The sequence below is a fragment of the Epinephelus moara genome, chromosome 24 (genome assembly GCF_006386435.1).
Source record: "Epinephelus moara isolate mb chromosome 24, YSFRI_EMoa_1.0, whole genome shotgun sequence".
NCBI lineage: Eukaryota > Metazoa > Chordata > Actinopteri > Perciformes > Serranidae > Epinephelus > Epinephelus moara.
Genome location: NC_065529.1, coordinates 46,747,087 through 46,761,875, shown reverse-complemented (window position 1 = coordinate 46,761,875; position 14,789 = coordinate 46,747,087). Strand labels below are relative to the sequence as shown.

The 14,789-nt window shown below is 42.1% G+C and overlaps 1 protein-coding gene across 1 annotated transcript in view; it reads left to right on the top strand.

Moving 5' to 3' along the window:
- Positions 1 to 14,789, top strand: part of LOC126386820 (glutamate receptor-interacting protein 2-like) — a 274,362-nt gene that overhangs the window by 181,479 nt on the left and 78,094 nt on the right. The window contains exon 2 of the mRNA XM_050039415.1: positions 14,081 to 14,158. Within this exon, the coding sequence (XP_049895372.1) occupies positions 14,081 to 14,158 (78 nt within the window). The remainder of the gene's footprint in view (positions 1 to 14,080; positions 14,159 to 14,789) is intronic.

The following is a 14,789-nucleotide window of genomic DNA, read 5'->3' as shown; positions in this document are numbered from 1 at the left end:
TAAGTAAAATTTTAAATCCAGCTTGAGCCCAAAGCTTTATTTACTGATATCAGACGGTCCTGACAACATATCATGATCTTGGCAGAGCTCTCAGGACCACAGTGATTATCTTGATCTCTTTGTTTGAACAAGACTTTTCAATTTTGTATTAAGAAAACAATCTAACCCCAATCTGCAGACATCCCAGCCTCAGCCATAACCTCAGTTTTAAGCACCCTTATTTTGAAGCGTCTGCAGTGACTACAGTCATTAGTCACTGCTTGTCCAATTTCATGTTACCACAAACAAAAGCACACGCACACTAATCTAGAGTGGCACTGCCTTACTCTCACAACAGTTGCGGCTTTGTGTGTGTGTCTGTGTGTGTGTGTGTGTCATATCCAGCATAGTGAGGTGAAACTTTGATCATAATGCAGGTCCGCCCACACATCCACATCCCTGTGACACACAGAAATCCCTTCAGAGCTGTGTGTGTGTGTGTGTGTGTGTGTGTGTGTGTGTGTGTGCACACGTGTTCGAGCCTGTATATGAGCTGTTCGCTGTTATGTGTCTTTATGATAAATACCTGTTCATGGCAATTTCATGTGCTTTGAGCTTAAAATACACGTGCCAGCTGCGTGGGTGCACATAAGCAACATGTATTCATTTTGTTGTGTGAGCGGGTCGTGTGTCTGCTGCTGCTGCTGCACATGAATTTGCTCTGCATATAAAATGCAACACTGTGTGTGCCTGTAAATGTGTTTCAGCAACGAGTCTGTATGTATCCGAAAAAGAATGTGATAAACTGTGTGCGTCACTCTACCTAGAAGAGTCCGCAGTCCTCAAAGATAATGTAAGGTCACCGCGGCTGCAACTAGCACAGCAGTGCCCTCTGGCCAAAGTATACAAGTGTGTGTTTGTGAGGCAGAGAGACACATAGAGAGAAACAGAGATTGTGTGTTTGAATGTGTTTGTGTAATTATGTGATATGGCCCTGAGTATCTGTCAGAGCATGCTCATATGTGTCTTTTGTGTTTTGTCTGTGTGAAATGGTGTGTGCGTGTTTGTGTGTGTTGTTTATAGACTGCCTGGAGCTCCCTCTCTGTCTGTCTGTCTGTCTGTCTGGCCCGTTGCCTGTCTCGTATGTTTCCGGTGACCTTGAGGCAAAATGTGAAATAACTTGATGCATAGGCATGTTGGTGTTTCCGCTCTGTGTGCATGTATGTTAATAAACTCAGAGGAAGCTCGAGAGGACGGAGCTGTTGGAAGACTATACATTGATGGAGCTACAGTAGCTGTTTGACCCTGCTTCTCGTGACTGTGCTGGGCTAAATGTCACAGAGCTACTTTGAGTGAATGGACAGGAGGCAAATTTATATCAGTCTTCTCATCTCACTCTGATAGCAAAACAAACAAAGCATAGTTCCCAAACAAAAAAACTGTGTAGTATGTTCATACAGTACATGTTATATCAGTGTATTTCAAGTGACCTAGTGAATGAGCTGACTTTGGCATCATGAGTTGAAGCGGATGGTGGATTGTATGATATCGAGGCGAGACACGAGGGGCAAGGCACCTGCCAAGCTTTAGACCACTGTTCAAGACCAACAGCGACCATCATTGCCTTCTCAAAGTGCCACCAAAAACAGTTTTATAACCAAGAAATTGCTATTTCTTTATTACTTTGTTTTATTTTTACCGAGATATAGCTGTGTTTCCAGCCTGGATAATGCCGCCTAAAGGGATTGTTTTTTATTGAGCTGTCACTGCAGTTACTGCCATCATTTTGCCCCAAAAAGTGATGTATTTTATTCTTTTCCTAACCACAACTAAGGGTGCTTTCACACCTGCCCTGTTTGGTTCAGTTCAATAGAACTCAAGTTCATTTGCCCCCTCAGTGTGGTTCATTTGGGCAGGTGTGAACACAGCAATCACACTCAGGTGCGCACCAAAACAACCGGACCAAGACCTTCTTGAAAAGGTGGTCTCAGTCTGGTTACAAATGAACTCTGGTGCGGTTGGTTTGTGGTGAGAAGGTGTCCCGACCTGGATGTGAAGCAACTGCAGTCACATGACACATTGTCTGGGTTAAACATGAGCATGTTACAGTCCTGGAGGATTATTAATGTGCACCTCCTCCTGTACTGCCTTAATATGCACATTCAGCACATCCAATGCATCAAAACATTGTTTTCTAGTTGGAGCCGCGCCTCGTTTTCAAACTGTATGGTTTGACTAAAATGAACAATGACAGCAATATAGTCCACGATGAGCAGCGCTAAAATCAACCTGCGTAGTTGTCCCTCCATTGTGACATTAGAAAGTGTCACATTTATCTTGCAAGTGTACTCTTCTTCACCGTTTGCTTTACTTCCTGGATTTTTCCCACATGGAAATTCTGACCAATCAAGAGCAGCTTTCTCACACAAGGCATTTGATCTGGTCCTCTTGTAAATGCTGCCGTGAGAACACGAACCAACTCTAGGCAATTATACAACTTTGGGACAAAATGAGTCCCTGATTCAGAGCAAAGGAGACGACTCTAGGTCTGAAAGCACCCTGAGTGTTTTTTGTGTCTTGACATAACCACACATTAACCACAGCACTGCTTGAAATGCAAAGTTTCAACATATTCACAACATAACAAAATACAAATGTAACTTATCAGTAGTTTTCAGAGATGTACCCTGCCAACATTTTTTTCTGGCATTTGGGTCGCCATGTGTCGCTAATGATGACCACATGACATCAAGACGTTAAGGTTGAAAACTCTTGCGACTTTAGTAAACTCTTGTAATTTCCACCTGGCGTGTACCTTCATGATTGAAATCTACAGAAACATGTTGTCGAGCAGTTCGGTGAAGAGAACCTGAAACTGCTGCAGGATTATAAAGGAGGCAGACTACAGCAATCACATCTCTTTCAACCTCAGGTGTTGACAGTACGGCCTCATCCTCAGCACCCTGCACCGAGGACAAAGAGACTGTGTGTGTGTGATCATACTGTACACGTAATGTTTGTCTGTGTGCGTGTGTGTGTGTGTGCATGTGTGTGTGTGTGTGTGTGTGTAAAGGTTTGGTGAAAGCTCCAGGGAATCCTGTAAGATTCTACAGAGCAGTGTCTGTTAGTATTCTCTTCATGCATGCATGCACACATACAGGCAGCAATACACACACACACACACACACACACACACACACATACACACACACACACACACACACAGGCCTAGCAGGTGTTTCTGTATAAAACTGGATGTTTTTAATCTGCGAGGGGAATTTTTCACCTCCATCCTGTAAAACAAGCAGAAGATCCTGCACCTGTAGTTTGTACTTTAACTCGTGTGTGTGATTGTGTTTGCCACAAGATAAATTTTTCATTCTGTAACAAATGTATCAGGCAGAGAAATACAATTTTTATGGTGTGTCTGTTGAACTACTGCTGCACTTTGGCTCCTGCTCCAGCAGAGAGGGATTGTTATGGTGGGTGTTCCTCTTGGTAACAAATAAACATGTCATTTCTCAGTAACCGATGGCCTTCACTGGTCCAAAAGTATGTCCCTAACCTGAAATGTATCTGAGACGTCCCTGAAACCCTGAACTGAACCAAAGTTTGTGAACTCCAGTGTTGAAAACTGTTGACCATTCAGCGTTTGCTTTACAGCAGTATTAGAGCAGTGATACTTACCTAATAAGTGAAGGGTGAAGGGTCCACCATACCCTTCACATCCCAATGACAAATTCAGGTCATATACTACGCCACTTTAGAAAGATTAATGTGATACCAACATTTTCTTTTGGTGATGGGCTTTGATAGTCACTTTTGATTATCCTCCTGAGACCCTGTGTCCTCGTAGGAGGACGTCACATTTTGGGTTTACTTGGCTGTATACATTTTTCTGCTTAACTTACACCTGTTATTCTCATTTGTGGACACTTTTTTGTGCCATCTAGTGGCAGTAAGAGCACAATACACCAGTCCATGCAAAAACAGGTTGGCAGCCATCTCTGCCAAGTCAGTCTGCAGCTGACACAAAAATGGATAAGGTTCAAAACCTGATCACATTTTATGGTTGACACTTGTTTATCTAGGATTAATATTATTTGTAGTTTTATATGGCAGCAAATTTGGCCAATTTTAGCAACAGTAACAAGCTAAGGCACTGTTAATTAGAAAGTTCTCATTTGAGGATTTATTATCTTCTTGTTAGAGGACATTGGGGCTTAATTATCGTTGACAAAGTTAAAAATGCATACCAAAAAGAAGTTCGGGTCTCAGGAGGATATGGCTAAAGTTGGATATATTATCTGAAATAGCATATGATAGTCTTGTGGGCTGGAATGAACAGTGATAAACTTCCCAGTTACAAAGACATAAGCAGTGACTTTGAAGTATAAAAGCATCTGGAAGGTTCAAAACAGCCCCAAAAAAACTAAACCCTGAAACTGCTACTAACCTGCAAGAAAAAAACTTTTCCACAACTTATGTTGTGCAAAAACAAAATTTGTCCAAGTTAAAAAAGTTAAAGAAGAACATTTATACCAATGATGCACAATTTATCACCCAGACATAAGTATTGGCCAATATTTACCTCCTTTTTTTAAGGTATTTTGGGGGCTTTTTGGCTTTATTTGATGGGATAGAGATGGTGTGGGGGGAAGAGAGAGGGGAGATGACATGCAGCAAGGGGCAGAAGGTTGGACTCAAGCCTGTGGCCATTGTGGCAAGGACATAGCCTCTTGTACATGGGGCACCTGCTCGACCAAGTGAGCTTGCGGGCGTTCAACTTCCAGCAGCCTATCAGCAAATAAGATGATATTCACAGATGGCAGTGGCCAAATTTTGGGGCTGACAGCTTCCCATCGTCCTGGGGACAATAGGAAACTTGTTTGGGATGAACAGAAACCACAGTGATCTCATTATTGACATGTCAGAGGACGCGCCCTGTTGTTTCCCTGCAATGCTACGTTGTCAACAACAAAGCCGTGTTGAAATCAGATAGATATAGTTGTCTGATTGAGTTTTCATGGGATGTCTCAGTACCCCAGAGGTACCCCCGATCCATAGTGAGGCCTTTTTGGATCAGACTTGGCTCTGACATGCCAAGGCATGGACACAGGACCTCTGGGGGTGTGCTTTGGAATCTGGCACTGGGGCGTATGCGGTGGATCCTCTGAAACCTGTCGGTTGTGAGGTGAGGTACTGGCACGTCCCATGGATGCTCGATCAGATTGGGATCTGGGGAATTTGGAGGCCAGGTTGATGCCTTGAGCTCTTTGTCGACTAATTTCTGAGCATTGTTGGTGGTGAGGCATGGTGCATCTTCTGCTGGAGGGGGGGCAGTGAAGTGCTTCAAGTGGCATCCACATGAATGCCAGGACCAAAGGTTTCCCAGCAGAGCATGGCACTGTAACGAGATGGTCAGTATTGTTCACTACACCTGTGAGTGGTTTTAATGTTTGGCTGATCGGTGTATATTTACATTATATAAAATAGATATGAATTTTTCATGAAAAAAAAAAGATGCTTCCATGTGAAAGACGGTTAAATTAAAAGTTGTTTGACACATCTGTATAATTGAATTTGAGCTCATTGAAAGACAGTGTATGAAGCGCTGAATGACTTTGCTCTGAAAAGTGTTGTATGATAATTAGTCAGATCTTTATGATGACATCCATCCTTTAGTGTGTCGACCTGCTCTGCACGTGCTAAAGTCATTATCGTCTGTGTCTGAAAAGATGTTGTAAGCATAATGCCAGTGCCTCGACTGCAGGGGGAAAATCTGGCCCGACGCCTCATCTATAACTCAACCTGTTCAGTAAGCTGACAGCGCCAGCAGTCATTAGCCTAATCACATTCAAATTATTCACCAGGAGACGCTAATTTATCAGGCAGAGTTGGAGAACGGAGAGAAAAGACAGCGGAAAAGAGACCTTAAAGAGGAAACGTGTGAGTATGAAGCTGATCTGTATATCCATTCAAAAGGACTATTAGCGCTAACAGATCATGAGTTATGCTTCCAAAAACCTGTTGTGACAGACATACTTGCAGAGCGCTGAAACCTCAGCCACCAGAAATATGGCACGGGAAATTTGTGGGTTTGGAGGACGAGAGCTGAGGATTCATCCTGCTGGGGGGGGGAGTTGTGACTAAAACAGTTTGTCTTACATCCAGTCACAGAGACAGAGATGGCCAAATATCCTAAAGTGTTCTTTATGTCTCACTGTGTGTGTGTGTGTGGTTGTGTGTGCAAGTTTCTTTTTATATAACAGTGCGTGTTGGACTTGTGTCTGTTTTGGTGCCTGTGCACATGCAGGTGTGCATTTGGTGCCTAAATCCTTTTGGGGATGCATCAGTCAGTGCTGCCAGAGGCCGTGCGTGTTAGTTTGTGTGCATGTGTTCCTGTTTACGTATGTGTTTGTGGTTGTGTGTGTGCTGATGAGCAGCCTCTGGGGTCCATTATGCCTGTGACAGCCCCACAGCAGGAGAAGCAGCCAGCCAGATAACTTATGAAAGCGGTTTAAAGCAAAATTGAATCCACAACTTATGAATTATTAAACTCATTACACCTCTGTGAAGATCGCTAAACTCCGCAACACAACAACAATGGCCTCCTTTCCAACTGTCACTGCTGGGAAGAGAACTGATTCCTAAGCACTACCGGTGGGAAAGAGCTGCATATTTCAAAGGTGTTCGATGGCAGGAAATTATGTCACGGGTGGAAACTGTTTGAGAGAAGCCACTTTATATACTACTGAGGTTGTTGGAAGGTAGAAACTTCCTGTCTGGTGAAAAGATACTTCATATAGTGCTGTTTGACTGTTCTGTGTGACGACATTGTCTCCATGTGAGGAAGAACTTCATCAGGCTGATAAAGATTACAGGAAATGTTTTTATATTCGAGTTCTGTCTGGTGATTGATTCGGAAAGTGTCTGCTTAGAAAGGATAGAAGTACAAACAAGCAGAGGCAGATCTTCTTAATGGTGACATAGGCTTCAGGCGCCACCTTGAGGGGGTGCCAGAATTTAACCGCCTTTTTTGACATTCAGAAAAATCAAACATAAGGAAAAAATTATTCAAAGATCTAATGCTTACAGTTTGTAGTCTGTAGTCGGGGTACTAAGTATCGTCTTGGTAATGCAGTTCACTTCAATGTGTTTATCTATAATCATCACGCAGCCAGCGTCAGGGGGAAACATGGCGGGACAACAACAAAAGTTAAGGCAGCAAAAGTCCAACTAGGATGGGCGGGAGCTGTGCTGGATTGGTCCAACAACCACTGAATTTGACTCGGAAGGCGGATGTTCCCTTATGACGTGATTATAAAGCCAAACCCTGTTCTTTTTCCATAAACCCAACCACGTGCGTGTGCTGTTGAAGGAAAAAAAAACGTCACTTCACGAGTCGTACCGTCGTTGTGCTTTCATTTAGAAAGAGACTATGTAAGCTGTATTTCCTGTGAAAAGACAAGTGTGTTTTGGAAACAGACAATTCATGTGACAGGCTGAAGTTGACACAGTTAACTCACAAACTGACCTACTTAAAATCTGAGGTTCTACAGGGGAATATACTGGCAGAAATATAATCACTTGAAAGTAAGATCTGTTGCGTTTTTGTTATCTACAATGAGCTGTTGGGTTGTTTTTGTTTTTTTTATCAACAGAGGGAGCAGGTCCTCATCTACATAGATCACCATATTGCATCTCCATGTTTTGACAGTAGCCTAGAACAGACGAACCAAACACTGGTTCAGATAGGGCCATTCGTGTTTTTCCGTTTTTGCGTCAGCTACCGTTGTTAGCAGCCCCTCCACGTCAAGAGCGTAATTTATTTATTTTTTACATGAAGCTGATTTCTTGAATTAACGCCCAGATAATTCGGCCACCAGTAAAAACCTCCTGAACGTCAGGACCTGAAGTAATTATATAAATGAAGTTCATTCATTCATTCAAAGCAAATGAAAAACACTGAATAAAGCTGTTTCACATAAAAAAATGTTTTCACATTACATATCAATGTTTCTTCCTACTGTGTTTGGCACGTTACAGACGGGCCACTAGCCCAACACCTGCTAATGTGTTCACCATTTTTCTCTAACACCGTTCGTGCACAGAATGCACAAAGTGCTTTACAAGTCCGCGGCAGAGAGCAAGCAAAGAGATAAAACAGTACATTTATACAGCACTCGTTTAAGGAGAAATTAGAATCAATCATTCAGTCAATCTATTAAGAAAAAAAATATATATTAAAATATTAAACTAGATAACTAGTGGTTGTATTCTATATTAAAAAAATATGTTCTGAGTAGTCGTTTAGAACTGTCCACTGAGAGAAAGAGACCTCTGCCAATAATTCGGTTTCAGGTAAAGATGCTCCTGAACAATGAAAACTGAAAGAAGTCTAACCAGAAGTTTCAGCTGGTTGCAGTTTGCAATCCTCACCACTAGATGCCACTAAATCCCCCTAAATCTGACACACTGGACCTTTAAAAGAGCAGATAAGTTAATGAAATGTGGGAAAGATGATTGGCTGGATATAATCACATAACAGTTTATTTATTAAGAGGCTTTGAAAGAAGCATTGACAGAGAGGCTTCAAATACCATGACAAAATACACCAAAGCATCATCAGTGAAAAATGCATCCACACATACACTTTCACATTCAGCACATGTATAGACCAGCAAACACACACACTCTCATGTTTAGCTATGCACGTGCTCGGCATGTTGGTGGAAGCCCATCCAGTCACAGTGAGAAATACCAACTGACTTAGGATTTAAGTTTAATAAGCACAGAAAAAATAAAACTTCTAGTTAAGCTTGGTGACAGTATCATGAAACGTGTCTCATATACAGCAGCTTGAGTCAATAGCTATGAAACCAAACTATTACAGTTTCTTTGTCACAGTGAAATTGAGACTTGAAGGCCCACTCGCAGAACAGAATGTGAAAGTAATTTAAAGAAGAATTAAAAGCACCACTAAGGAGATAAAGGGTTTTTCAGGACGCTCTGCATTTTAAAAATCCTCTCCAACTGCTTCACTATGTTGATGATTGTAAGCTGGTTTAAAATGCTGCTTCAGGTGCTGAAAAGCATCAAAAATACATATTTATTCTGCGAGTTTAGCGGAGACGTTTATGATTAAGCTGCGGTGTAATTGTTCCTGATTATAATGCAACTTAATGACACTTCTGGAGGAGGGTATGAAAGTCGTTGAGAATTGGCTTATGAATTGTTAAACTTCTCCCGCCCCTCTGATGAAGCAGAGGTTGTAAAGTAGGACACATCCGCTCTCCCCTCTGAGCCACAACAACAACAGCCTCAGCTCCACTGTCACAGCTGCTGTCAAACTGAGTTATAGAGTCTGGGTTAGCAAAATACTTAATATCCTACATATATCATAGATGAGACCTCAGAATGTGTGATTTGAAATCTAAAAGTGCTAAAAAATAAACGCTTATGGCTCCTTAATAACTAAAATGATGAACTCTAAAACACTTTGTGAGAGGAATGTTCAAATATTAAAGTGATTCTTCAACCAAAATCTTTTCCAGACCACTTCTACATGTTAGCCTGCACTGATGATGAAAAGTTTAGACCTGTGGTTCCCAGCTGGTGGGTCATGGTCCAAAAGTGGGTGGCAGGTCCATTCTGAATGGACCGCGATGGGAGAGCAACTTAACAGCAAACTAGATTGATGACAAACCCACGTATGATGCTATATATTCAGTTGTTCGGACCTTGAACTGATGACTAAGGAGAAATCTGGACGCCGTCACTGGACCACTTTGGAACCACTGGTTTAGACCTGTAGAAGTGGATACATATGTCAACGTCGCCTCCTGCTGGCAAAAAACGTAATAGCACTTTGTTTTAGCATCTGTTCACTAAATTGAAATATTGAAATAGTTGGTGACTCTAAATAGGCCGCAGATATGAGTGTGAACGTGAATGGTTTTCTGTCTCTTTGTGTCAGCCCTGTGATAGTCTGGTGACGTGACCAGGGTGAACCCTGCCTCTCACCCAGTGTCAGCTGGGATAGGCTCATCATAAAGCCATCATCAGTGTGAATCTCAATATGTGTGTCCAAGACATTCTCTTTCAACTTCGTCACATATCAACGTTCGGTCATGCACCGTGAAAAGGAGGGCTTTTTCGTCCGTGTCTGATGCTAGAAGTCACTGACCAAACAAGCAAGTTTGCGGTTACCATTACATCAAACTGAATATATGCCAGCTTGGGAAGGTGTGTTTTCGGATGGGACTTGAAGGTGGAAAGGAATCAATATTGCAAATGTCTTGTGGGAGACAGATCCAAAGATGGAGGAGGGCAGAATGGCTGAAGGCTCCAGAACCCGTAGTGGTCAAGCAGGCAGATGGTGATGTGAGTTGGATTGCAGAGAAGGATCTAAGAGCACAGGAGGGTGTGTAGATATGAAGGAGTTCAGAAGGATACAGAGGGGCTTGGTTATGGAGGACCTTAAAGGAGAGAAGCAGAGTCTTGAAATCGATACCGTATTCAACAGGAAGCCAGTGAAGCTGCTGAAGAACAGGAGTGATATGATCTGTGGAGGGAGTTCTGGTGATGGTACAGTGGCTGAATTCTGGACCATTTTGAGTTTATGAAGACGTGTAAAATACATGGTAATTAATGCAGTATATTAACTACATTGCTATTTGTCCTGCCTCTGTTTTTTCACTTTTCATCTTCCTCTGTGCTTCTCTAAAATGACCTTGATTGATTGATTGATTGATTGATTGATTGATTGATTGGTCTGTAATTTCCAAACTGGAGTCTAAAAGTAATGACTTCTTGCAGGCCTCCAGCCTGTGCGTTAATTCGGCAGTTTTCAGAGACCTATGGAGATTTGTAGAGAACTGAATTCATAATGTATCAAATATTAAAATCCTCACACGTCTCTGCCACGAAGTCTCTGCCAGAGACCATAAAACAGGACATCTGTTCCCTCCTGTGACATCTAACAATGATGGCCAAGCAGGGAGGAGACTAACGCCATCAACACTTCACAAATGGTCTGACAGTGAATTTACCAATGCGCCAAACTGTGGAAAGGGTTGTTGCAGTGACTGTAACTACAGGTACCTGTTCTTGCTCTTGTGATAGAGCTGAGTAGATTTATATGAGGGAGGTTTGTCATGTATTCATGCGGCATTTTGTACAGTTCTTGCAAATTTTGCACTTGCACTTTGACGCAGCGTTCAGAGAGGATTGTGCAGCTTGTCAGGAAACTTGGATCGTGGATCCCTTTAAAAAAAAATATGAAGAAGTATCAGATGTGTAATTTCAGGCATGTCTCTACATTGTCAGACTTGGGTCAGTTTTAATCAGATGTGTTCATGCAACTGGAAATTCTGTAGCACTGTATTAAACTCACCAAAGTAAATTGGATTCATCCTCTGGGAATTTCCAGATGTTTGTTTCTTGTCAACCCAACCCATGTGATAAGTTTCAAGAAATTTTGCTCTTGGGCAAAATTTTGCACCAACTGAACAACAGATTGGCAGGCCCTACAGCCACTAGTGTGGTTATTAGTGGAAGAAAGTAAATACATAAATACACGAGAGCACATTCCTTTCTTTTCATCTGTGCTTGTGGAATACTCGTCCCAATACCTAAATAACAGAATAAATTGTTTGCAGATGACTCCACAAAAAACATATGACTGTTGGCAAGTGTCAGTGTCAGGCTCATGTTCTCCTAGAACTGGAGTTACATCCAGTAACTTCTATTTAACGTTGTGAAGCGTCACAGTTTGTTGAGGTTCAGGTCCCAAAACAAAATGGTTCAGGCTCAGATAAGTATGTTTGTTATGTAAATTATGTGTGTAAAGTAACTTACAAACATGGGTGACAAAAGTTGAGAACGTTTGGTTTACACAGGACAGCATTCTCATGGGTAACAGTCATGTGTTTGACTCATTCATCCAACCCAACCTCCTCCCTATGAAGACATTGTTATGTCTGTATTGCCTTTATTATACTTAATTTCGGGTTGTCCGTCCATCGGTTCGTCTGTCCTCATGAACTCGAGGATAAGCTGACTAGTATTTGCTGGTCAAAAGTTAGAGGTCAAGGTCACTGTGACCTTGCATCCATCTCATTCTCATTTGCGCCATATCTTAAGGACACCTTAAGGGGATTTCTTCAAATTTGGCACAAATATCCACTTTGAGTCAAGGTTGAACTCATTATTGTGGTCATAGATCAAAGGTCACTGTGACCTTTTATCCATTGCATTCCCATGAACGCGGTTATCTCAGGAATGCCTCAAGGGAATTTTTTCAAATCTGGCACAAACATCCACTTGGACTCGGGCATGAACTGATTCGATTTTGGTTTTCAAAGGTCACTGTGACTTTACAAGACACATTTTTGGCCATAACTCAAGAATTCTTACGCTAATTATGACCAAATTTCACACAGATGTCTAACAGGATAAAATAATGAAGGGCTGACAATTTACATCCAAAAGGTTATATTTCTACTTGACATGATAATGGTTTGCAGAAACACTTTCCTGGGCTTTATTCAGCGTCATATCTCAGGAACAGAAGGGGAGACATTTGGTCAGATACTAAACTGGTGACACTAATCATGGGTGTCCACCTTAAAACTGTGCTGATTGTAAAGATCGTCTGTGCTGCCAGAATAGAGATGTGTGTTAAGCATCAACATGATGCCTGAAAATACATTTAATAAATTCAATCAAAGTTTTCACCATATGTACTACATGAGTCTGGACAGACATGGATGTAAACTGCAACTTGACTATAGGACTGTAGGCCATGCGATAGTCGGCGACCTGTCCAGGGTGTACCCCGCCTCTCGCCCAGTGTCAGCTGGGGTAGGTTCCAGCCCCCCTGTGACCCCTAACAGGGATAAGCGGTTACAGGAGTTAAATGAATGACTCATTTCCATCTAGTATTTTTAGAAACTCCATTTTACCCTCAGAAATAAACAAGAGTCTAACACATCAGTCCGTCTACGTTCTGACCCTCTCCTATGGTCATGAGCTTTGGGTAGTAATTGAAAGAATGAGATTGCGGATACAAGCAGCCAAAATGAGTTTCCTCTGTAGAATGGCTGGGCTCAGCCTTAGAGATAGGGTGAGGAGCTCAGACTTCAGGAGTTCAGAGTAGAGCTACTGCCTCTTTGCATCAAAAGGGACCAGTTGAGGTGGTTCGGGCATCTAATCAGAATACCTCCGGGGTGCCTCTCATTAGAGGTTTTTCTGTGCATGTCCAACTGGTAGGAAGCCCCAGGGCAGACCCAGAACATTTTATATCTCATCTGGCCTGGGAACGTGTCAGGATCCCCAGGAAAAGCTGGAAAACGTTGCTGGGGAGCGAGACATCTGGAATACCTTGCTCAGCCTACTGCCTCCACAACCTGGGTTAATGGACAACTGGGTGAATGGATGGATCTTGAGACACTAAATCCCCTTGAAAACAGCATATCCTTATGGTTGACCTAATTCAGTCTACATTAATTACAAATAAGAAAAGAAAATGTGTTGGAGAGGGATTTTTTTGTAACTTTTGAGAATGGTGCTTTGGTTTTTCTGCAACTTTGTCAGGACAATGCTTCAACTGTTCATCTTCATTGTATACAGCCGCTCAGAGAGCACAGCCAAGGAGCCCAGATCACTGTCAAATAAACTGACAGCTATCTATTATGTTCATCACCACCAATGTGTGGGTGTACTGCAGAGAAACGTTTCTTGTATTTACGAGATGAGCAGTGTGTAGAGGAGGATGATACGAGACGTGATTCATGGGTGGAGAGGGACAAGAGATGCATTTAGGGCTGAGTGACTGTTGGCAGACATGCATGTAGCAGCAGCCTGAATCTTTTCTGCACGTGTGTTTCCATGTTTTGGTCTGAGAGCAAAGTCTGATATTTGTAATGATGTAGGTTTTGGGGGCGCGAAGGTGATGGTACATAACATGAGACAGACTAACCTCTGCCACTACAAAGTTCTCAATCCAACACCTTTCACTTATCTTAATGAGCTAAACTAGAAAAGAAAAGTATATTGGTTCCTCTAAAGCTTTATTGTGTGTCTCTGTTCTCTCTAGATGATGGCCCATATGGAAAAACAAAGGATATCTCTGGACCAGAACAGACCATGGCCTCCAGAAGACACAGTATACCAGGTACACCCATCTATCCATTTATCTGTCATCTGTTTATAATGCTTAAACTGTATACTCTGTACTCACACTCCGTCACCACACTGACGCATCATAACTATCTCATAATTTGTCTCAGATAAATGCCCAAAGCAGAATTTGGCGCCGACAGCAATTTGCTTAATTAACTCAAGGCATTTACAAAATCAGCTTCCCGCTGTCCAAACTGGATCATTTTCACTGTAGTTCACTATCAGATTCTGATGTGCTTCATGTTTTAATAGCAGGGTGACCTGATGACTGTGTGATAACAACAAGGTCCCAGGTAGTCTGTGATTGAATGTGTTTGCTCTGGAAGTGTCTCTGAGTGAAAACTGTCCCACAAAACCTCTTTATTCTCATATTTGTTGCTGTAATATATATCTACTAGTCCATACCCACTGAGTGCACAGTTGCCCGCGTACAGTTTCACATGGTGTGTGTTTGGAATACAGGTCATAGGAAATTGCAGATTAAATAGTCAGCTGAACCCATTAAGAAGAGCAATGTATTCAGACAGAGTTTTTGAAAAACGTGGGACAGACAGAATGACTGACTGACAGAATGACACACTGACAGTTTCCATGATTATGTACAGCATACCATACCATGACTT